The sequence below is a fragment of the Pelophylax lessonae genome (assembly GCF_965119305.1).
Source record: "Pelophylax lessonae genome assembly, chromosome: 9".
Classification (NCBI taxonomy): Eukaryota; Metazoa; Chordata; class Amphibia; order Anura; family Ranidae; genus Pelophylax; species Pelophylax lessonae.
In genome coordinates this window covers 268,164,144-268,187,703 of record NC_138776.1, presented here as the reverse complement: position 1 = coordinate 268,187,703, position 23,560 = coordinate 268,164,144, and the positions used below count along the sequence as shown (strand labels likewise).

General features: G+C 44.8%; 2 protein-coding genes and 1 long non-coding RNA gene across 3 annotated transcripts in view; all 3 read left to right on the top strand.

Annotated features, from left to right (window-relative positions):
• The window catches only part of LOC309564458 (uncharacterized protein), a 1,566,033-nt gene that overhangs the window by 1,338,305 nt on the left and 204,168 nt on the right, over positions 1–23,560 (top strand). The gene's annotated exons all lie outside the window — the stretch shown is intronic.
• LOC309563993 (uncharacterized protein) overlaps positions 1–23,560 on the top strand; it is a 132,387-nt gene that overhangs the window by 96,391 nt on the left and 12,436 nt on the right. Inside the window, exon 3 of the mRNA XM_082268621.1 lies at positions 11,373–12,250. Coding sequence (XP_082124747.1) covers positions 11,373–12,250 — 878 coding nt within the window. The remainder of the gene's footprint in view (positions 1–11,372; positions 12,251–23,560) is intronic.
• On the top strand, positions 4,019–4,749 carry LOC309563041. Its single transcript, XR_014225703.1, has 3 exons — positions 4,019–4,075; positions 4,248–4,287; positions 4,716–4,749. It is a non-coding gene; the product is annotated as an uncharacterized lncRNA (long non-coding RNA).

Here is a 23,560-nt window from a genome sequence, read left to right as displayed (position 1 = left end):
AAATATCTTGTAGAGTCCACACATCGTCTCCACATGTCAGAGTGTTCAATCACTTTATGTTCCCGACCCTCAACTCCACCTACCTGATGATGGTGAGGGATGGTGTGACCTTCCTGTGTGGAATCCTGGGAATACAGAGGACGGGGACATCTCTCTGGTGGGATTCTGCTACTAGGTGGCTCCATCATGACGTCCTTGTAGAGATCCTCGTGTCCTTTAGAAAACTCCTCCATCACCCCATCCTCATCATCCTCCTCTTTTATCTCTTCTTTAACCTCAACTTTAGAATCTCTCAGGTTTCCACTCTGAATATATAATAAAAATGACATCAATGGTAACAATGCAGATAATGTACAAATCCTAATGATACTATCAGTGATTGTTCCTCATCTACCTGATGATGGTGAGGGATGGTGTGACCTTCCTGTGTGGAGTCCTGGGAATACAGAGGATGGGGACATCTCTCTGGTGGGTTCCTGGTATTAGGTGGCTCCATCATATCCTTGTGTACTGAAATCTCTTCCATCACTCCGTACTCCTCATCCTCCTCTGTAAACTCTTCTTTAACAATAATATTAAAATCCCCAAGGCTTCCACTCTGAATACATAAAAAGGTATTCATTGTAACAAACATGCTTGTGTATAAATCATAACCACCAGTGATTGTTCCTCATCTACCTGATGATGGTGAGGGATGGTGTGACCTTCCTGTGTGGAATCCCGGGAATACAGAGGACGGGGACATCTCTCTGGTGGGTTCCCATTACTGGATCCATCTGTAGGAAACACACACACTGACTGAATACATTGTTTCTATGTGTTTATCAGATGATGGGGGATCTAGGTGGACTCTCTGTACTGCTCTCTCCTTTACAATAAAGTCTCCTCTTACCCGGTGATGTGAGGGGCGGCTGATTCTCCATCATGACGTCCTTGTAGAGATCCTTGTGTCCTTCTAAATACTCCCACTCCTCCATGGAACGGAATGGCCGGTACGGTTTCTTCAGATGTGTACCTTTCCCACCAATGACCCTCTCACCTTATCAGTCTTTCCTAATACATGATAAAACTTTTATGAAGTGCGGGGGATGGTGGGTTCATGTAGATGTATTGATTACATGTACTTTGATTAGGATGAAATACTCTTTTCAACTATTCTATATATGTGTGTATCATCATCTGTTGGAGATAGACGTCACAGTGACTATGGAGGAAGAGGACGGAACTTGACGGGGGGGGGGGGTTGGGTTACTGGGTGTAAATAGAATATAATATTATTATTATAATAATTACCTCCTCTGCTGCCACTTCCAGCAATGTCTCCTCTCTACTTCCTCCCAACTCACCTCTCACCTGGAACTGCCTATTTATACTCTGACATCACTTCCTGTCTTCCATAGAGACTTCCTGTCTGGGTAGAAGTGAGATCACCACCTTGTGGAGCTCAGGGGAACTGCAACCCCGAGAAACGTGGTGTGAACGTGGCCCAAAATTAAGGAAAAAAATAGGGATTGACGGGTGCTCTTTTAGTCCATGTTACTTGGATTTCTTCATCTATTTTGGATGTTAGCGTGGCCTGGCAAGGTGGAGATCGCCTCCAGCACCGCCGCTGAGATATATTTGGAATCCAAACTGAGATGTGACCGCTCCAGGTGAGACAGTATCAGGTGCTGGTCGGATCCGTAATCCGGTAACTGTTTGATCAAGGAAAAAGTGACCGCACTCCGAAATTGAAATCAAACAGGAGTGTATTTATTCCACATCAAAAATAGTCATCAAAACTTCAAACTGTGAGACATAGGACAATAGGTAGACGAGTTTCACGACTAGAAATGTCGCTTACTCATTACCAAGTTGATTCAACCTCACAATTTGAAGTTTTGATGCCTATGTTTGATGTGGAATAAATACACTCCTGTTTGATTTCAATTTCGGAGTGCGGTCACTTTTTCCTTGATCAAACAGCCCCCGCCGCTGGTCCTGCATCCATGCCCGGGTCGGCACCATCTTGGTTTGAGGCCTCGCCGGCTTGCCGGCGGTATTTGTCAAGTTTAGTGGCGGCCTCCGAGTTCTTTTTCGGCGGTGACATGCTCAGCGGAGGTCTGAGGAGATACGGGAGAAAGCGGGGTGCCGTGGTGTGCCGTGAGGGTGCAGGATATGCGATTTAGGATGTGAGGCTGACAGAGCTCCAGCTACTTACGTCTCACTGCATCCCGAGCCAGGCCACGCCCTCCGTTACTTGGATTTCTCAGTGGAGGCCTTTTTTTCATATTTTGGAGGCTCCCCTCTTTGTGGTGGAGCTGCCAAGGGTAATGCTAGCTGATTGATGGACAAAAGATCTGAGCCCTGGGCCTAAATAGGGAAAAAGGTCTCTATCGAGAAATCCAAGTGAGATGGCCAAAAAAAAAAAAAGCACCAGTCAGTAATCTAATCTTAGGAGTCCGTAAAGATTTATTGGTGATAAAATTGGGAAATCATAAAAATCCAACATGTTTTAGGGACTAAATACTACCCCTTCATCAGGGTTTTGATAAGAATAGCACACGTTTCCCAAAAACATGTCCATCGTGCCTCCTGTTTTGATATAGAACAGGGATCTCCAAACTACGGCCCTCCAGCTGTTGCGGAACTACATGTTCCATGAGGCATTGTAAAACTCTGATATTCACAGACATGACTAGGCATGATGGGAACTGTAGTTCCTTAACAACTGGAGGGCCGTAGTTTGGAGACCCCTGATTTAGAACAATGTCCAGGAGCTTTTATATATTGAGTCCTATAGGAAGCTTTCCCTTTCTTCTCTAAGACATAATGTTCTCCTATTTAACGTTATTTTTTTATTTCTGTTGGGAAACCATGCATTGTGTGCTCCAGCAAGAGCACCTCATTACAGTTCACCATTCCCTCTTTTCGAAAAGGTGATAAGATTTTGCATGTGTCCTGATTTAGGAGCCCCTAGTGTGGTGATGGTCCAGTGTTACTGATGCAGTATGGCCAATGTGGTGAAGTTTCGGAGCGTAGGTGTTTCACATATCAGGCAGTTGGCAAAAGCTTTTTAGGATGCTGGAATTTGGCCAGGAGAACTGCCTAAAGTGGCCAACTGGCCATACATTATCCTGGCCTACCATGGGGCACCCTGAAAGCATGGGTACCTAACAAGGAACTGCTAAACCGACATGCTCAGGACTTGTGCCAAGCAAGATACACGTGTGTAAAATTTCATAGTCAAAGGACAGCCAGCAGGTTGGTGCCATTGTCACACACAACGTGGGCTGGCACAAGCTGACGTGGGTGGCAGCCATCTCCCAGCCTGATTGTCCATGAAGAGCCTTTAGAGTCCATGGTCCAGTGTAGCCCATGTCCCCCCCAAGGCATACCAGCTGCGGTCCAGTGTGACATAATTTTTGCCTGTGACATAGCATGGACTTTGGGGTGTTAGAGGTTCTAAAGAAGTCATTAGTTGAGGCTATTATGAAGGGAGGAGAGTTGACCATGCTGTCACCATCACCAAGGCACAGGACATTGGGCAGCACCACCGGTTCCAGTTTTGTCCCTCATCCTGCATTCTTCTCAGACACTCTTTTATTTTCCCACTGTACTAGGAAGGTGACATATAGTTCCTGGCCCTGCATGCAAAATCCAGTGTCTATGGTCATGTGGTCACTGATGTTGACTTGCAAAAAAGAAACATGACCACTGCACAGCCTGGTGGAGGGCAGGAATGGGCATCTTGACAAAAAAATTGCATTTGGGTACAATTTATTGTGGTGCAGCACTGGCCAAAAGCTAGCAGAAAACCAATAAACAAGACCGTGACCGTTACTGGTACGTCGCTGGACTTCATTGGTTATACCAGAATGATGCCTGCAACTACAGGCATCCCACTGGTACTGTTTTTTAAAACCGGCGGTCGTCCCTCTTGTAAAAGCAATCTTAGCGAGTAACTAGCTGCTGGACTGCTTTTACAAGCAGTGGGAGGGGACGCCATCCCCCCACCTCCCGCAGCTTGCACAGTGCTCTGAATGGTGGTCTGAGGAGGCCTGCAATGCTGCAGAGTGCTGGATGGTGGTCTCAGGTCTGAGGGGTGGCCTGTAATGCACAGTGCTCTGTATGCCGCTATGCCAGTGATCACTGGTCAGAGAAGGCCTGTAATGCTGCACAATGCTGGATGGTGGTCTCAGGTCTGAAGGATGTCCTGTAATGTACATTGCTCTGGATGCCGCCATGCCGGTGATCACTGGTCAGAGAAGGCCTGTAATGCTGCACAGTGCTGGATGGTGGTCTCAGGTCTGAAGGATGTCCTGTAATGTACATTGCTCTGGATGCCGCCATGCCGGTGATCACTGGTCAGAGAAGGCCTGGAATGCTGCACAGTGCTGGATGGTGGTCTCAGGTCTGAAGGATGGCCTGTAATGCACAGTGCTCTGGATGTCGCCATGCCGGTGGTCTGAGGAGGCCTGTAATGCTGCAGAGTGCTGGATTGTGGTCTCAGGTCTGAGGGACGGCCTGTAATGCACAGTGCCCTGGATGCCGTCATGCCGGTGATCACTGGTCAGAGGAGGCCTGTATTGTTGCACAGTGCTGGATGGTGGTCTCAAGTCTAAGGGAGGGCCTGTGATGCACTGTGCTCTGGATGCCACTGCCAGTGGTCAGAGGATGCCTGTAATAATGCACAGTGCTCTGGATGCATCCATGCCAGTGATCACTGGTCAGAGGAGGCCTGTACTGCTGCACAGTGCTGGATGGTGGTCTCAAGTCTAAGGGAGGGCCTGCAAAGCACAGTGTTCTGGATGCCACTGATAGTGGTCAGAGGATGCCTGTAATAATACACAGTGCTCTGGATGGACAGTGGTCTGTGGGGAGGCCTCAGGCCTGCTGTAATTGTAATGTACACTAGTACTACACACTAACAGTCTGCTCTCTGCTCTGGACGTGGGCAGTTGTCTCGTGAGTTGGGACTCGGGAGGCCTGCCTGTAATGTGTAGGGCTGCTCTGGTCTCTGGCAGTCATCACGGACAGTGCACACCGTGGCTTCAACTCGCTTGCTTGCTGGGAGGGGAAGCAGGTGGAGTTTCTCTTCGTTCATTAATGAAAACGGATTTGATTCTCATCATAGTTTACGTCAGTGGATGAAAATATGCTGTACTTTTCGTTTCGTTTTCATGACTGTAAAAATGCCGCTGACGAAACATTTCAGTGACGTGAAATTAACACAGCTTGCCACTGCCTATTACTGTCAAAAGGAACACTGAGCTGCCGATTTTTTGTTGAATGGACGCTATGACAGTGCTGCCACTGTGATTCTGGCACCCGTTTGCTCTGGTGACTGTTATTTGAACCAAAAGCATTGCAGCATCATCCTCTGCTGTTGTTTCAGTAAACAACCTGAAGTACCGCTGACGTTGTAATCTCGTCTCAGATATCTGCACTCCCTACTCATTGGCCTACCCCTATGCCAGCTATCCTGTTTCAGTCTAATGAATGCTGCTAGTTCACTTATCCAGGACTTCTCTAGAGCCTTTCCCATCCTCTGAAGCTCCCTACTCCGATCTGTCTGCCTATCTCCTACACTGCCCACTTTTAGGTGATCCCTGAAGACTAATTTTCCAGGGAAGCCTACTCTGCCTCTTCCTAACTAGAAGCTGAATGTACCTGAGTTCTGTTCAGAGAACGTTGCTGAAGTTCAGGTGCCGAATCCAAACCATAGTGAAGTCAACAAGAAGGCCGAGGAATTCTTTCATCTATATCAGACCCTTATCTTACATAAGAGTCTGGTATGGATGTTAATTGGAGACCTTACACAAAAAGAGTATGGGGTTCCCCCCTATGAATACATACCAGACCCTTGTTCTTTATTAGGGTCTGGTATAGATGGTTTTGGGGAACATAAAAAAAAAAAAAAACCTGCAAGAAGCAGACACATTAGAACAATTGCCAAAATCACAGGACTGTCCTGCACCATCCCGGACACTGGCTTCCCCCTCCACTCCCCCACACATCTCCCATTGCCCCACACCACATACATGCGGGGAGACATGCGAGCAGCTCCTGGTACTTCGAACACAGCTACCACCACTTCACACCTCATTTGTGCGAGGCGCCAGGCTATCAGATTCCCTGCTGCAACCAGAGTGTGGATTCCCTCACCTTGGCCGCAGACAGGGTACAGACTCAGCCCACTCTTCCTAGGCTGTACTCCGCTGGAGAATAAAAGTTCACCCTCGGCGGCATGCCTAATGTTGCCACACAAGAATTGGGCAAAGCCTGTTGTCTGGGCAATCCAATGTTGAGCTTCGGGTTTCTGGGCCACTGGATCATGCCCTGACTTAGGTATATCTACCTAGGCTTGGGAGGACAGAGTTCCTGTGCCATCACCCCTGCCTGTGAATGTGAGGACCCAGATTACAGTCAAGCCTGCAGAAGCTGCCTCTCCCACTCTGTCCTCTCTTCGGACACCTTCTGCCATGTGCACAAAGCCCACAGCAGACACCTACTGCTCTGTACCCAGTGTCCATGGATTACCCTGCCTACCTTTTAGACACCTGCTGTGGTGAACCCAGAGTCTCCCACAGAGTACCCTGCTTGGACCCCCCCCCTTCCCGATACCAAGACTACTACACCAGCTACCCAGGACAAGTAAATATCTGCAGCGTAACTCTTTGAACCCTTTCATATGTTATTCCTCCTTGCTGCTTCATATTGTCACCCTGTCACCTGCTTCTTCTTTGCTGCTCTGTGAACTAGCTCCCTTTGCTGTGCCATACTGCTGCTCCGTGGACTAGCTCCCTTTGCTGTGCCATATTGCCACTCTGTGGATTGGTACTCCTAGATGTGCCATATTACTGTCCTAAGGATCATTTTTTCTTTATGTGCCATACTGCTGCCCTGCGGACTTTTCCTATGTGCTGTGTCCTATTGCCACCCCTCCAGTATACCCAAATTTTCCAACAAATGCTGGAACATCAAGTTCTGTGTGAGCTCTAACGAGCAGGGCCCTCTGATTCCTCCTGTATTGAATTGTACTGTAACTGTATTGTCTTCCCCCACATTGTAAAGCGCTGTGCAAACTGTTGGCGCTATATAAATCCTATATAATAATAATAATAATTTTCCTCTGGTTGCACTCTGAGTTCCTCACATTGACACTATGAGACGTTTCTCAGGACTGCAGTTCCTCTGAGCTCCACAAGATGGTGATCTCACTTCTACCTAGACAGGAATTCTCTATGGAAGACAGGAAGTGATGTCAGGTAGAGACAGGAAGTGATGTCAGGTATAAATAGAAAGTTCCGGGTGAGAGGTGAGTTGGGAGGAAATATCGAGGAGACGTTGCTGAAAGTGGCAGCAGAGGAGGTAATAAGATCTTATTTTCTTTTTGCACCCAGTAACCCCCCCCCCCCCCCCGTCATGTTTCGTCCTCTTCCTCCATAGTCACTGTGACGTCTGTTATCTCCAGCAGATGATGATACACACATATATATATTGTGGAAACGTAGATTACCCCTTCAGGGTCAGAACATTTCCCCTCTTACGGGGCCGGAACATTCTCTTTATTTTGTAGATGTGTAGAGGATAGAAGTTTTATATAGGCATAAAGGCCAAAGGGTAAGAGGCTCCCAGATCCCGAAAACAAAGGGAAAACTAAGCTGAATGTTCCTCTGTGTGTAATCCCACTGGGGACCGTTCTTCCATGATAGAAACCCTCATACATCCCGAACCTACAACCAGTACAGTCCAGATAATTGTCTGTTATCAATTATTGGTATACAGGAAACCTGTATAGATCGCATGACCAATGAGGATGGAGGAGGACCGGAGTCACATGACTGAGAAGATACTAAACTTCACCCTGGAGATCATCTACCTGCTGACCGGAGAGGTGAGGAGGATTCTGGGAGGTCACATGACATTCTCTATTAATAAAACACATTTGGTAAAAATGTCTTTTGCATTTGCGCGCTATTCTTTTTTAATATACATGTCTTTTGGTTCATAGCTGCACCAGCTTTAGAAATACATGGGCAAAATGTTTTGCTTGTTTATTATGTATTCGGTCTGACCAGACTATCGAGGTTGAGCAACCCTCACCCACCCCCCACACACACCTGTACTCTATCAGTGTCCACTATCAAGTGGATATAGGAGGAGTCCCCTGTAGTGCATTTACACATCTTTCCTAGCAAGGAGTATTATCTCCAAGGGTTAGAAAGGCTGGATTCATCTCTTTTTCATGGATAGTGTAGGACCCACTGATAATGGGGTACTTTGACGCAGTGGTGGGCTTGAGCACGATATGGCCATATGGTGGGACCAAACCCCCATTTTTATTTATGGATTGTCTTCAGATTTGGTAGTAATTTCTTTTGCATGTGTGCGCTATTCTTTTTTAATATACATGTCTTTTGGTTCATAGCTGCAGCAGCTTTAGAAATACATGGGTATGCTCCCCCAAATTTTTTTGCTAGTTTATTATTAATAAAACACAGACCTGACCGGAGAGGTGAGGAGGATTCTGGGATTCTAACACAATATTTTCATTGGTTCTCCAATACAGAGATTTCCTCTCCTGAAGTCAGGTGATCATATGACCATCACAGTGCCTCCATGTGACTCCCTAAAACCTGAGAGACACAACATGGAGAAGATTCTAGAAGTCACCAAGAAGATGATGGAGCTGCTGACAGGAGAGGTGAGCGGTGCTGGGAATTCTGGGACATTATCCAGTAACAGACAAGGGATGTGTCTGGATGGTGACTGTATCATTGTGTGTGTCAGGTTCCTATAAGGTGTCAGGATGTCACTGTCTATTTCTCCATGGAGGAGTGGGAGTATTTAGAAGGACACAAGGATCTCTACAAGGACGTCATGATGGAGAATCAGCCGCCCCTCACATCACCGGGTAAGAGGAGACTTTATTGTAAAGGAGAGAGCAGTACGGAGGCTCCACCTAGATCCCCCATCATCTGATAAACACATAGAAACAATGTATTCAGTCAGTGTGTGTGTTTCCTACAGATGGATCCAGTAATGGGAACCCACCAGAGAGATGTCCCCGACCTCTGTATTCCCGGGATTCCACACAGGAAGGTCGCACCATCCCCCACCATCATCAGGTAGATGAGGAACAATCACTGATAGTATCATTAGGATCTGTACATTATCTGCATTGTTACCACTGATGTCATTTGTATTATATATTCAGAGTGGAAATCTGAGAAATTCTAAAGTTCAGGGTAAAGAAGAGCGAAAGGAGGATGAGGTGATGGATAAATCAGAGATTTTAAAAGGACACAAAGATCTATACCAGGACACCATGGTGGAGCCACCCAGCTACAGGAACCCACCAGAGAGATGTCCCCGTCCTCTGTATTCCCGGGAGTTCACACAGGAAGGTCACACCATCCCTCACCATCATCAGGTAGACGATTGACAATTATTGGCAGTTATGATTTATGCACAAGCATGTAAGTTACATTGACTGTCTTATATATTCAGAGTGGAATCCTCGGGGATGATAATATTGTTGTTAAAGAAGAGTATAAAGAGGAGGATGAGGAGTATGATGTAAAAAATGAGATCTTTGAGGGATACAGGGATCTCTACAAGGACAGTATGATGGAGCCACCTAGAAGCAGATACCCACCGGAGAGATGTCCCCGTCCTCTGTATTCCCGGGATTCCACACAGGAAGGTCACACCATCCCCCACCATCATCAGGTAGATGAGGAATAATTATTGGTAGTTATGATTTATACACAAGCATGTTGGTTACAATGAATGTTTTATTATATATTCAGAGTGGAAACCTCGGGGATTATAATATTGTTGTAAAAGAAGAAGATGAAGAGTATGGTGAGATGGAGGAGCTTTTTGAAGGACACAAATATCTCTATAAGGACATCATGATGGAGCCACCTAGAAGCAGAAACCCTCCAGAGAGATGTCCCCATCCTCTGTATTCCCGGGATTCCACACAGGAAGGTCACACCATCCCCCACCATCATCAGGTAGGTGGAGTTGAGGGTCGGGAACATAAAGTGATTGAACACTCTGACATGTGGAGACGATGTGTGGACTCTACAAGATGATATTTTCTATGTGATCTCACATCATAAATACTTCTATGTTACAGATGTTATTTTCTGCCATTCTGTTGGTTTAGGGTGAAGATCTGATGAAGATGAAAGTTGAGGGTGGAGAAGAAGAGACGTATGTGAGGGATGATCAGCAATATACGGAGGAGGATGGAATAACGGGGACATTCATAGAGGAGGACACTCCTACAGAGATCAGCACAGGTGAGCCGTAATATATTCTTCTCTTATCTCTGCTCTGTTACTCCTCACTGATTGGCCGAGAGGAGCAATGAACAGAGCAGTCCTGGGTTTGGTTCGAGGAGGGTTCTGCAAACATGAGTAATGTTCAGGTACTGTAGCCAAACCCCATTAAAGTCAATGGGAGCCGAATGTCAGAAATCAGTACTGGCCGTTTTCTAGGTTAATAGGTCCTAAGGAGCCCACCTGACAAAGCTCATTGTCCCCATGTTGATAAGGACAAGTGCCTCTTCCATACAACCCTGGCCCACTGGTCTACAGGCTGGGGGTTAATTAGAGTATTAAAGCCCTCTTACAAAAAGGGGGGTCTCCAGATACCGCCCCCTCCATATATGGGCATTCGTAGGGGTACATAGCCTTAAGGTAAATTCTTGGGCATTGCCTAAACAGCCAAAGTTTGGTCTAAACTGCTCATCCCTAGTCCAGAGTGATAAGAGGTTGATATTAGTCCCCTCCCTGTACTGATACCCGTCCTGGGGTTCAGCTGGCAGTATTAGGTTGTGTGTCACTCCTAGTTACAGTAGCACAGATATGAGAACACAGATTGAACTTTTCTTAGGTTGGTCCCTCTTCTTCCAGCAGCCTTATAGCTAAATGTTACCATAAAACTCTATTACCAGTCTTGTTGGGATGAAAAGTAAGGAGTAACATACTGCTGCAAGCTCCCTCCAGTTCTGCTTATCACCAGAAGCCTAGGCCTATGGTCACTTCTTCTATGGTAAAGGGTCTTCAAGTCTCAACTTTGATCCTCTTGTCTATCAGAGATCACATGGCCCAGTGCCTAGGCTTGTGGTTGTGTAAAGAGCATGAACCTCCCAGTCCCCATTGGTTCCTGCTCTTCTGACAAGGCTGTGTAAATGTAGAATTGATCTGGGAGGAGGACCAAAGGCCCTTTGACTGAAGAGGGGAAGAGTCCCAGCTGGTTGGGACATCCACAGAGAACATCTGCTCACTCATATCTACCTAATCCAGATGGAATCTTGATGGAAGTGAACTAACCCTCTCAGATATATTGACGATGTTTTTATATTTTTCCAGGACACGCCATGGAGAAACCCTCAAAGGATCGTCTCACTTTATCTCCAGGTCGTAAAATGGAAGATGAGGACATCACAGGAGATTGTGGAGGAGAAAAGACAATGATCTCAACTATGGATGGTGGACTTCACAGTGTGCATGGACCATGGAATCCCTCTGACTCTGTGGAACCTTGTACAGTGGGGGATGTTGCCGGAAGTTTGGATAAGGAGAAATTTCCCTGTCCTGACTGTGGGAAACTTTTTTCGCATGTGTTCAATCTTTCCAGACATCAGAGATTACATATAGGAGAGAAACCCTATTCCTGCCCTGAGTGCGGGAAATGCTTTTCACAGAAGTCCAATCTATCGAAACATCAGAGATTGCACACGGGGGAGAAACCCTATTCCTGCCCTGAGTGTGGGAAATTTTTTTCGCAGAGGACCCATCTTAACAGACATCAGAGATTGCACACGGGCGAGAAGCCGTATGCCTGCCCCGAGTGCGGAAAGTGCTATACACAGAAATCAGTACTTGTTATACATCAAAGATCACACACTGGGGAAAAGCCTTATTCCTGCCCTGAGTGCGGGAAATGTTTTTCAGATAAGCCTATTCTTTCCAGGCATCAGAGATCACACGCTGGTGAGAAGCCGTATGGCTGTCCCGAGTGCGGGAGATGTTATATGCATAAATCAGACCTTGTTAAACATCAGAAATCTCACACGGGGGAGAGGCCACATTCGTGCCCTGAGTGCGGGAAATGTTATATGCATAAATCAGACCTTCTTAAGCATCAACGATCTCACACAGGCGAGAGGCCGTATTCATGCCCTGAGTGCGGGAAAAGTTTTTATGATAAGCCCAGTCTTTATAGACATCAGAGACTGCACATGAACTAGAAGCTTCAAAAGAAGACACCATAATGAGGGAGGAGCTAGATATTTCTTGTGGATGAAGAGAAGAGGAGATCAGACCATGACACGACTGGTCGTTTCAGTGCAGTAGTTATCATCTTACACAGACAGGCTTGAAGAGCGCCACCTGCTGCTTGAAAGTGGAAAAGATGACATTTCCAGCTGTAACATTTCATATTTACCCCAAAAAAATGCAATTATAATAATAAACTCCAATTGTCGTAATAGTGACTATCCTTTTATGAGACCTCTACGCCTGACCTGAATAACGCAGAGAGAATCACCGCAGACGGCACCACAACAAAAGATCGGTAGATCGGTGTATATGATCAATAGAATCGTCTTTATTCCTACATTCCACAGGAAAACACAACCTTAATTACAGAGATGTTGACGCGTTTCAGCCCGGGTGGGCTTTAGTCATAACTGTTATGACTAAAGCCCACCTGGGCTGAAACTTGTCAACATATCTGTAGTTAAGGTTTTATTTTCCCAGTGGAATGTTGGAATAAAAGATTTTATTAAACATATACATGGAGATGACCATCTTTTGTTTGATTTCAGATTGTCGTAACTGTTTTAGTTGCCTAAAGTGAGCACTGTCCTCATTCCTCCTCCACCAAACAAGGTCCTCGTCTCGGTTAGGGAGTAGTGAGCACTGTCGTCATTCCTCCTCCACCAAACAAGGTCCTCGTCTCGGTTAGGGAGTAGTGAGCACTGTCGTCATTCCTCCTCCACCAAACAAGGTCATCGCCCCGGTTAGGGAGTAGTGAGCACTGTCATCATTCCTTCTCCATCAAACAAGGTCCTTAGGGAGTAGTAAACATTGTCGTCATTCCTCCTCCACCAAACAAGGTCCTCGCCTCAGTTAGGGAGTAGTGAGCAATGTCATCATTCCTCCTCCACCAAACAAGGTCCTCGCTTCGGTTAGGGAGTAGTGAGCACTGTCGTCATTCCTCCTCCACAAAACAAGGTCCTCACCTCAGTTAGGGAGTAGTGAGCACTGTCGTCATTCCTCCTCCACCAAACAAGGTCCTCTCCTCAGTTAGCGAGTAGTGAGCACTGTTGTCATTCCTCTTCCACCAAACAAGGTCCTCACCTCGGTTAGGGAGTAGTGAGCACTGTCGTCATTCCTCCTCCACCAAACAAGGTCCTCGCCTCAGTTAGGAAATAGTGAGCACTCTCGTCATTCCTCCTCCACCAAACAAGGTCCTCGCCTCGGTTAGCGAGTAGTGTGCACTGTCGTCATTCCTCTTCCACCAAACAAGGTCCTCGCCTCGGTTAGCGAGTAGTGAGCACTTTCGTCATTCCTTCTCCACCAAACAAGGACCTCGCCTCGGTTAAGGAGTAGTGAGCACTGTCGTCATTCCTCCTCCACCAAACAAGGTCCTCGCTTGGGTTAGGAAGTAGTGAGCACTGTCGTCATTCCTCCTCCACCAAACAAGGTCCTCGCCTCGGTTAGCGAGTAGTGAGCACTGTCGTCATTCCTCCTCCACCAAACAAGGTCCTCGCCTCGGTTAGGGAGTAGTGAGCAATGTCGTCATTTCTCCTCCACCAAACAAGGTCCTCGCCTCGGTTAGCGAGTAGTGAGCACTGTCGTCATTCCTCCTCCACCAAACAAGGTCCTCGTCTCGGTTAGCGAGTAGTGAGCACTGTCGTCATTCCTCCTCCACCAAACAAGGTCCTCGTCTCGGTTAGCGAGTAGTGAGCACTGTCGTCATTCCTCCTCCACCAAACAAGGTCCTCGCCTCGGTTAGGGAGTAGTGAGCACTGTCGTCATTCCTCCTCCACCAAACAAGGTCCTCGCCTCGGTTAGGGAGTAGTGAGCACTGTCGTCATTCCTCCTCCACCAAACAAGGTCCTCGCCTCAGTTAGGGAGTAGTGAGCACTTTCGTCATTCCTTCTCCACCAACCAAGGACCTCGCCTCGGTTAAGGAGTAGTGAGCACTGTCGTCATTCCTCCTCTACCAAACAAGGTCCTCGCTTGGGTTAGGAAGTAGTGAGCACTGTCGTCATTCCTCCTCCACCAAACAAGGTCCTCGCCTCGGTTAGCGAGTAGTGAGCACTGTCGTCATTCCTCCTCCACCAAACAAGGTCCTCGCCTCGGTTAGGGAGTAGTGAGCAATGTCGTCATTTCTCCTCCACCAAACAAGGTCCTCGCCTCGGTTAGCGAGTAGTGAGCACTGTCGTCATTCCTCCTCCACCAAACAAGGTCCTCGCCTCGGTTAGCGAGTAGTGAGCACTGTCGTCATTCCTCCTTCACCAAACAAGGTCCTCGCCTCGGTTAGGGAGTAGTGAGCACTGTCGTCATTCCTCCTCCACCAAACAAGGTCCTCTCCTCAGTTAGCGAGTAGTGAGCACTGTTGTCATTCCTCTTCCACCAAACAAGGTCCTCACCTCGGATAGGGAGTAGTGAGCACTGTCGTCATTCCCACTCCACCAAACAAGGTCCTCGCCTCGGTTAGTGAGTAGTGAGCACTGTCGTCATTCCTCTTCCACCAAACAAGGTCATCGCCTCGGTTAGCAAGTAGTGAGCACTGTCGTCATTCCTCCTCCACCAAACAAGGTCCTCGCCTCGGTTAGCGAGTCACCACAGACATGCATTCTTGATAGAGGCTGTTAGGTTGCCACCGTATCCTTGGTGATCCTTGAGCAAGATGAGTTGGATACATATTTATTAACAAATGTTTCCCCACTGAAGAAGGGAAGAAGCTGTAGTAGGTCCATCTCCTTAGGCTTTTGAGTCTCGCAGAGTTGAGAAGTCCAGGTCCTGCTCTTCATGACCTCACTTCTATGAAGGAACTTGTCAGATAGCTGAACTCACCAAACACTTGGCATCGACGATTGTCTTTATTGTATGCAGAAAACAATAAGTCAATACAATAAGATGCGGCAGATTTGATATGCAAGTGTTTAGGGCGGTCAAAAGGAATGTTAGCTTTTCCTGGCCTCCATGTGCGACTTGTAGGGGAGGATACAGAAAACTCACCCGAGAGGAAGAGGAAATTACATCACAGAAAGGGAAAGAAAATAATAAGCAAAGAGGAAACAACAGTTACAATATCTCACAAAAGTAAGTACACCCCTCACATTTTTGTAAATTAGTTATTCTATCTTTTCATGTGACAACACTGAAGAAATTAAACTTCGCTACAATGTAAAGTAGTGAGTGTACAGCTTGTATAACAGTGTAAATTTGCTGTCCCCTCAAAATAGCTCAACACACAGCCATTAATGTCTAACCCGCTGGCAACAAACGTGAGTACACCCCTAAGTGAAAATGTCCAAATTGGGCCCAATTAGCTATTTTCCCTCCCTGGTGTCATGTGACTCGTTAGTGTTACAAGGTCTCAGGTGTGAATGGGGAGCAGGTGTGTTAAATTTGGTGTTATCGCTCTCACTCTCTCATACTGGTCAACATGGCACCTCATAGCAAAGAACTCTCTGAGGATCTGAAAAAAAAAGAATTGTTGCTCTACGTAAAGATGGCCTAGGCTATAAGAAGATTGCCAAGACCCTGACACTGAGCTGCAGCACGGTGTCCAAGACCATACAGCGGTTTACCAGGACAGGTTCCACTCAGAACAGACCTCGCCATGGTCAACCAAAGACGTTGAGTGCCGTGGTCAGCGTCATATCCAGAGGTTGTCTTTGGGAAATAGACGTATGAGTGCTGCCAGCATTGCTGCAGAGGTAGAAGGGGTGGGGGGGTCAGCCTGTCAGTGCTCAGACCATATGCCACACACTGCATCAAATTGGTCTGCATGACTGTCATCCCAGAAGGAAGCCTCTTCTAAAGATGATGGACAAGAAAGCCCACAAACAGTTTGCTGAAGACAAGCAGAGTAAGGACATGGATTAGTGGAACCATGTCCTGTGGTCTGATGAGACCAAGATAAACTTATTTGGTTCAGATGGTGTCAAGCGTGTGTGGCGGCAACTAGGTGAGGAGTACAAAGACAAGTGTGTCTTGCCTACACTCAAGCATGGTGGTGGGAGTGTCATGGTCTGGGGCTGCATGAGTGCTGCTGGCACTGGGGAGCTACAGATCATTGAGGGAACCATGAATGCCAACATGTACTGTGACATACTGAAGCAGAGTATGATCCCCTCCCTTCGGAGACTGGGTCACATGGCTGTATTCCAACATAATAACAACCCCAAACACACCTCCATGACCACCACTGCCTTTCTAAAGAAGCTGAGGGTAATGGTGATGGACTGGCCAATCATGTCTCCAGACTTAAACCCTATTGAGCATCTGTGGGGCATCCTCAAATGTTAGGTGGAGGAGCGCAAGATCTCTAACATCCACCAGATCTGTGATGTCATGGAGGAGTGGAAGAGGACTCCAGTGGCAACCTGTGAAGCTCTGGTGAACTCCATGCCCAAGAGGATTAAGGAAGTGCTGGAAAATAATGGTGGCCACACAAAATATTCACACTTTGGGCCCAATTTGGACATTTTCACTTAGGGGTGTACTGACTTTTGTTGCCAGCGGTTTAGACATTAATGGCTGTGTGTTGAGTTATTTTGAGGGGACAGTAAATTTACACTGTTATACAAGCTGTACACTCACTACTTTACATTGTAGCAAAGTGTCATTTCTTCAGTGTTGTCACATGAAAAGATAGAATAAAATATTTACAAAAATGTGAGGGGTGTACTTACTTTTGTGAGTGTGACAAAACCACATATTTGGGTTGTTTATTTAGATCCTGCATTCGGTGGACCTTGGTAGGCTCATCTGTAGCGGGAGACTAGAAAGAAAAATATAGATGGGGAAATAAACCCGTGAAATGGCTAGCAAAAGCTGTAAAGAAGAAAAAACGATAAGTCCTATATCTCCAAAATGAAAAAATGGGGAAAAAGTAAACTCATCCCCGGATATTGCTCAGGTATTCCACCCATACTATAATCAGCTGTATAATGTCAGACAGAATAAGGAAGGTAGTGAGAGGGAAAAGGAAGATCCGGCGGTGAGGGAAATACCTGCGGGAATTTGACCTCCCTAAGGAGGAGTTAGAGGACTTGGAGGCCCTGATCAAACATGAAGAGGTGAGATGGGCAATAAAGAACATTGCCCTGGGGAAGAGCCCAAGCCCTGACGGATACTCTATCATGTACTATAAAAGGTTTCAAAAAATCTTAGTCCCTAAATTATGTATGTATTTCAATACAGTGGTGAAAGGAGAGAATTTAAGAGAAGAATCTCTACTTGCTTATATAACTCTCATTTTGAAGGAAGGGAAGGACCCCTCGTCACCGACAAGCTACAGACTAATCTCCCTTCTAAACATTGATACAAAAATATTTACAAAAATCATAGCAGAAAGGCTAAGTGCCGGTTCACACTGAAGCGGCACGACTTCGGGGACGACCTGTGAAGTTGCGTGCCCCGCGACTTCGGCGCAACTTGCACGGACTTCATATAATGAATGTCTATGCAAGTCGCTCCAGGTCGCCCCGAAGTAGTACAGGAACCTTTTTCTAAGTCGGAGCGACTTGTGTCGCTCCTATCAGAACGGTTCCTTTATTTTTTTTTTTTCAAATATAATTTTTATTGAAGTTTTCGGGTAGGATAACAAATTCATCATAACAAGAAGACATAGGATCAATACACCCCTCACATTCTTGCTTCCCGTATCTCCCAGCTATCCTATGTGTTAAATAGCTATTCATCTCCTTCCCTTTCTTTTCTAACTCAAATCAACCCCACCCAAAACAACAAAAAAAAAAAAAGAAAACAAAAACACATAAGTTTCCTCCTCCCCCATCTCCGTATTGTTTCTTTATTTACTAAATCTCTCCGACATCCAATATATCCTGATCCAGTCTGTCCATCCCCTGGTTCATTACTAAAAACCTGTTCCATACTCCCCATGTTTCTAAATATTTTTCCCTCTTATGTTGACCTGTCAGAACCAGATCCTCCATTCTATTTATTTCTTCTATTTTACCTATCCAGCAATTAATTGTTGGGGGTTCCTGCTTTTTCCACCCCAGGGGGATACAGGCTCGGGCAGCATTTGCCATATGGCATAGTAACGATCTCCTGTATTTCTTCCCTGGTATCCCGCTAAGTTGTAAAAGAAAGAACCCAGGGTTTTCCGGGATCTCAAATTCTGAAAACTTTTGCATTATCTCTCTAACCTTCCCCCAATAATTTGATAGTTTAGGGCATGACCAAAAAATATGTATTAATGTACCCTCTTCCACCGAGCATCTCCAACATCTGTCCGAATTATTTATTGCTATTTTATGTAGTTTATATGGTGTATAGTACCACCTTGTCAAGATTTTGAAATTTAATTCCTGATATTTAGTACATATAGATGATTTAAAAGCAAGATCAACCATCTGTTGTCTCTGCTCTGTGGAGAAGGTACAAGATAATTCCCTTTCCCATCTCTCAATATAAGATAAATGGTGTCCTGCTTTAGGGGTATTTATCAAGGAATAAATTTTTGCTAACATATGGGATATATTCTCTGACTCACTACAATATTCTTCCAGCATTGTAAGCTGACGGTTATACTTCTTTGGATTGGGGATAGATCCCAAAAAGTGAGAAAGTTGGAGTGCATTCCAAAAGGGAAGTCTAAATTCCCCTTCCTCCTCCATTAATATCTCCATTGTCGGCCATTTATTATTTCTCACAAAGTGGGATGCTTGAAAGTATCCTGCTTTATCTAGATTCCTAAATGGCTGTGCTTCCATTCCCATGGTGAATCTCGGGTTCCCTATTATAGGATATAGAGGAGAGTCATGTGAGGTAAGGTCCTTTTGAAAACATATTTGAGAGCATATTCTTAAAGTTGTCCCAATTAATTGGTGTGCTTTTAATTCTGTCGGTAAACTCTCATAACACCATAATGCCCTAGATAGTGGTACCTTTGTATTAGTTTGTTCTATTTTCACCCATAACTTTGATTCCCCCTGGCGGCACCAGTCTATTTGCCTCCTGACATGTGAGGCATAATAGTATTTTTGAATATCTGGTATCGCTGTACCTCCATATTTTTTTGGCAATGTAAGTAATTGTCTTGAAATCCTCGGCTTCTTATTTGCCCATATAAATTTTATAAATATTGAGTTTATCTGTTTGAAATATCCTATCGGAATCTTTACTGGCAATGTCTGGAGTAAATATAAAAATCTGGGTAAGATAGACATCTTAATAAGATTGCATCTCCCCAGCCAAGAGAATAAGCCCGTCTTCCATTTTTCTAGTTTAGAACCAATTGTATTCAAAAGAGGTTTGAAATTCAATTCGTATACCAAATCAGGGTTGGCCGGTATATACGTTCCCAAGTATTTTATTGCCTTATCTGCCCATTTAAATTTAAAATTTTGTTTCAATACTTGTAGTGCACTTCTAGGCAATCTTATCCCCATTGCTTCTGACTTATTGAAATTTATTTTTAAATTTGACATGGACTCGTATTGTTCAAATTCCTTAATTAAATTAGGTAGGGATATTGTCGGGTTTGTTAATGTAAATATCAAATCGTCTGCATACGCCGAAATTTTGTACTGTTCCTTTCCCATTTGTACCCCTTTAATATTCAAATTTTGTCTTACTTTACATAAGAATGGTTCTAGGGACAGTACAAAAAGGATGGGGGATAGGGGACATCCCTGTCTCGTACCGTTTTTAATCTTAAAAGGGTCCGATAGAATCCCATTTACTTTCACTTGGGCTGTTGGGTCAGCGTATATAGAAAGGATTCTCTGTATCATAATCTCTCCCAGCCCAATATGTTTCAATGTCGCTATCATAAATTTCCAGTTCACGCGATCGAACGCTTTTTCTGCGTCGGTACCTAGGAAGACACATGGTTTTTGAGATTTATCAATTTCCAATAACAAATCCAATACTTTGGTGGTATTATCTCTCCCTTATCTATTATTTATAAAGCCCACCTGATCCAAGTGTATCAATGATTGTATATAATGATTCAGACGGGTTGCTAATATCTTTGTAAAAAATTTTAAATCCGTATTAAGGAGAGATATTGGCCTATAACTCCCACATAGCATTAAATCTTTATCTTCTTTAGGGAGAACTGTAATGTGTGCTCGTTGAGTATCTCTACAAAAACTTGATCCTTGCCCCACCCCGTTAAATAATTTTAATAGATACGGGCCAACTATCGGGAAAAATACCTTATAATACTGGAAAGCCGTCCGGTCCCGGCGCCCTCCCAATCTTCATCCTATTTAAGGCTTGTAATATCTCCGTCAATTCTATGGGTAGGTCCAGTTCCTTGCCTGCTTCCTCCGATAGTTTTGGCATCTGGGCAGAGGCTACGTATTCTTCCATTTCTGATAAAGTTGTTGAGTTATCTGTTAAGTTATATAAGCTCGAATAATAATCTCCAAATACCTGGGCGATCTTTCTAGGTAACGCTATCTTATTGCCTTTAGGAGACAATATTTGGGGGATATATGTAGTCTGTTTCATCTCCTTAACCGCTTTGGCTAACAATTTCCCACACTTATCTCCTGATTCATATCCTATTTTTCGGCTTCTTTGTAATGAGGCTTTTGCTTTATAACCTAACAGATCATTAATCTCTTTTCTTATGCCCCCCACTTCTTTCTCGTTTTTTAATGTCATATCTTTTTTATGGGCACCCTCCTTCTCGTGTAAAGTTTTGAATAACGTTTCTAATCTTTCCATCCTCTCCTTTTTTACTCTCGACCCATGTTTAATCAGTACACCCCTGATCACAACTTTATGTGCCTCCCATAAGACCCCTATATCTCCCCCTGGATTTTCATTTGTTTGAAAGTAAAATTTTAGTTCCTCTGTTACGTCCCTGAGGATCTCAGGTGTCTGTAAGAGGCTCTCATTCAATCTCCAGAACCTTCCCCCAAGGGCCAGGGATTCCGAAAGTGAATACTCTAAAGTGACTGGTGCGTGGTCTGACCATGTGATGTTCCCAATCTCAACTTTTTTAATTGCTTGTAATTGTCTATGAGGGATAAAGAAATAATCTATTCTTGTGTATAGTTTATGTACTGATGAAAAATACGTATAATCTTTTTCCCCGGAGTGGGTAAGGCGCCATACGTCCACAAGTTGGTGTTTATATAGTTCTTGACTTATTTGCTTACTACTACTCAAAGGGACTGAGGAGCATCCTGATGAAGTGTCTATCAGGGGGTTTAAAGGAATATTTATGTCTCCTCCCAGAATCAGTTGTCCCTCTGTAAAGTCTGCCAGTTTATTTAAGACCTTCGTAAGAAAGCTCACCTGTTTCTGGTTGGGGGCGTATATATTTGCCAACGTTACCTTCACCTCTCCTATTGTTCCCTTAATAAAGATGTACCTCCCCTCAGTATCTGTCTGTATATCTTGTAAAGACCATGGCATTCTCTTGGCTAAGAGGATAGATACCCCTTTCGATTTTACCTCTTTATTTGTCGAATGGTACCCCCATGGAAAGTCTTTATTTCTAAGTATGGGTACTTTGGTTTCTTTAAAATGTGTCTCCTGTACTAATGCTATATCTATTTGGGACCCTTTTAAATCATTTAGTAACATGTGTCTTTTCTCAGGTATGTTCAGACCTCTTGCATTTAGTGTTATACATTTTATAGTCGCCATTTAGATTTATATTTTATATCCAGAGTTAGGAGGAGGAGAAAAGAAGAAAAAAAAAAAAAAAACCCACAAAACCAAAATCCCCCACCCCACCCTCCCTTCCCACCCTACTAATAACACCTTGTTATATCAAACGCCCCTCACGCTCCTTAGCGTGTCTTGCGTTCACCTACAAAAAGGTCCGTGGTGAGGCAATGCACGGAGTGAGAATCAGCTCACTGCCTCCCTTTGTCTGGTCGGATCCAGTACTCCATTGTTATTTATTCATTCACTACCCTTATCACACAACTCCTATTAATTGGTCTCCTTTAATGATATGGTGTTACCTCCACATTAATGAACATCTTCCTATCTCAGATATTCTCTGTGACGTATTTCTCTCTCCCTCCCACTCTCCGTCCCACTCTCCATCCCCCTCACCCTACAACAATTAATTATCTTCAACTCCTTAGGTCCACTTAAAACATTCAACGGCATGTAGATAAGTAGAAAGGAGAGGAGAGCAAAAAAAAAAAAAGGGGGGGGTTATCACACCCCCCTATTACCCAAGTTCCTACTGCTGAAAATCTCAACCAAACCATCCATTGTTAGTGCCAAAAAAAAAAAAAAAAATATTGTGACCTCTATCAAAAAGAGCAAATAACACCAAGACAAAAAGTGAATAAGTTAGTGAATAAGAATTAAAAAAAAAAAAAAATATATATAAAAATAAAAATATATCAACCCCCACATATAGGAGGGTGCCAGGGAAATGTTGTTTCCTGCCCCCTGGGGAGCAAGATAAACATCCCTAACAATTTTTAAGTGTTTTTAAGTGCTTGAGTGATACGTTCCTCATATCTCTTAAAATAAAATAAGAGAACGGGGAAGGAAGAAAAAAATAAAAAAATAAAAAAATAAATAAAATATAAAAATCAGGGCCATATGGCCTAAAAATATTCCAACCACGTGTATATTAAGTGTGCTGTGTATTATACATCTCCTCTCTCCTTCTACTTAACCAATCTCTCAGCTATACCCAGGTAGGGGGGAGGATGTCTGAGGGGGGTAATAATTAATTGGTAATTAATACAAGGTCTATCTAGATCTAATTATATCCAGAGAGCGCCCCAAAATTCTCTCATATCTTCCCCTAAAGGGAGAGAGAATAAGGAAGAAGAAAAGAGAGAAAAAAAAAACATGGAGAAATCTTCTCTCCAAAGAAGGAGGTAACAAACCAACAAAAAAAAAAAAAAAAGGGGAGCCAGAATTACCTCTCCCCTGAACCCACCTCTCCACCCCCCTTATTCCCCTGTCAGACCTCCTCCCCTCCTTCCTTGCTCAAAAAAAAAAGGGAGCGAGGGGTACTTAAGCAACCCAAAATTCCATTAATAAAAGGGGGGGGGCAAAAAAAGGGGGCCCAAAAAGAAAAAGGAGAAAAAAAAAAAAGGGGGGGGGGGGGAAAAAAAAAAAAAAAAAAACAAGGGAAATAGCGCCCTATCTCCCCCGCTGTGGACCTTTCCTGGCTACGGGTTTGCACCCGTGATTGGCGGCAGCTTCCCCGAGCTCTTGCAGGCATCCCTCGGAGGTTACCGACCGGCAAGCATGACCGGATCCGGCCACACAGGTGTACTCAGGGAGGCAGCAGCGTGGAGCTCACACAGAGCACCTCCTCACACCGTCATCACTCCACCACGCCC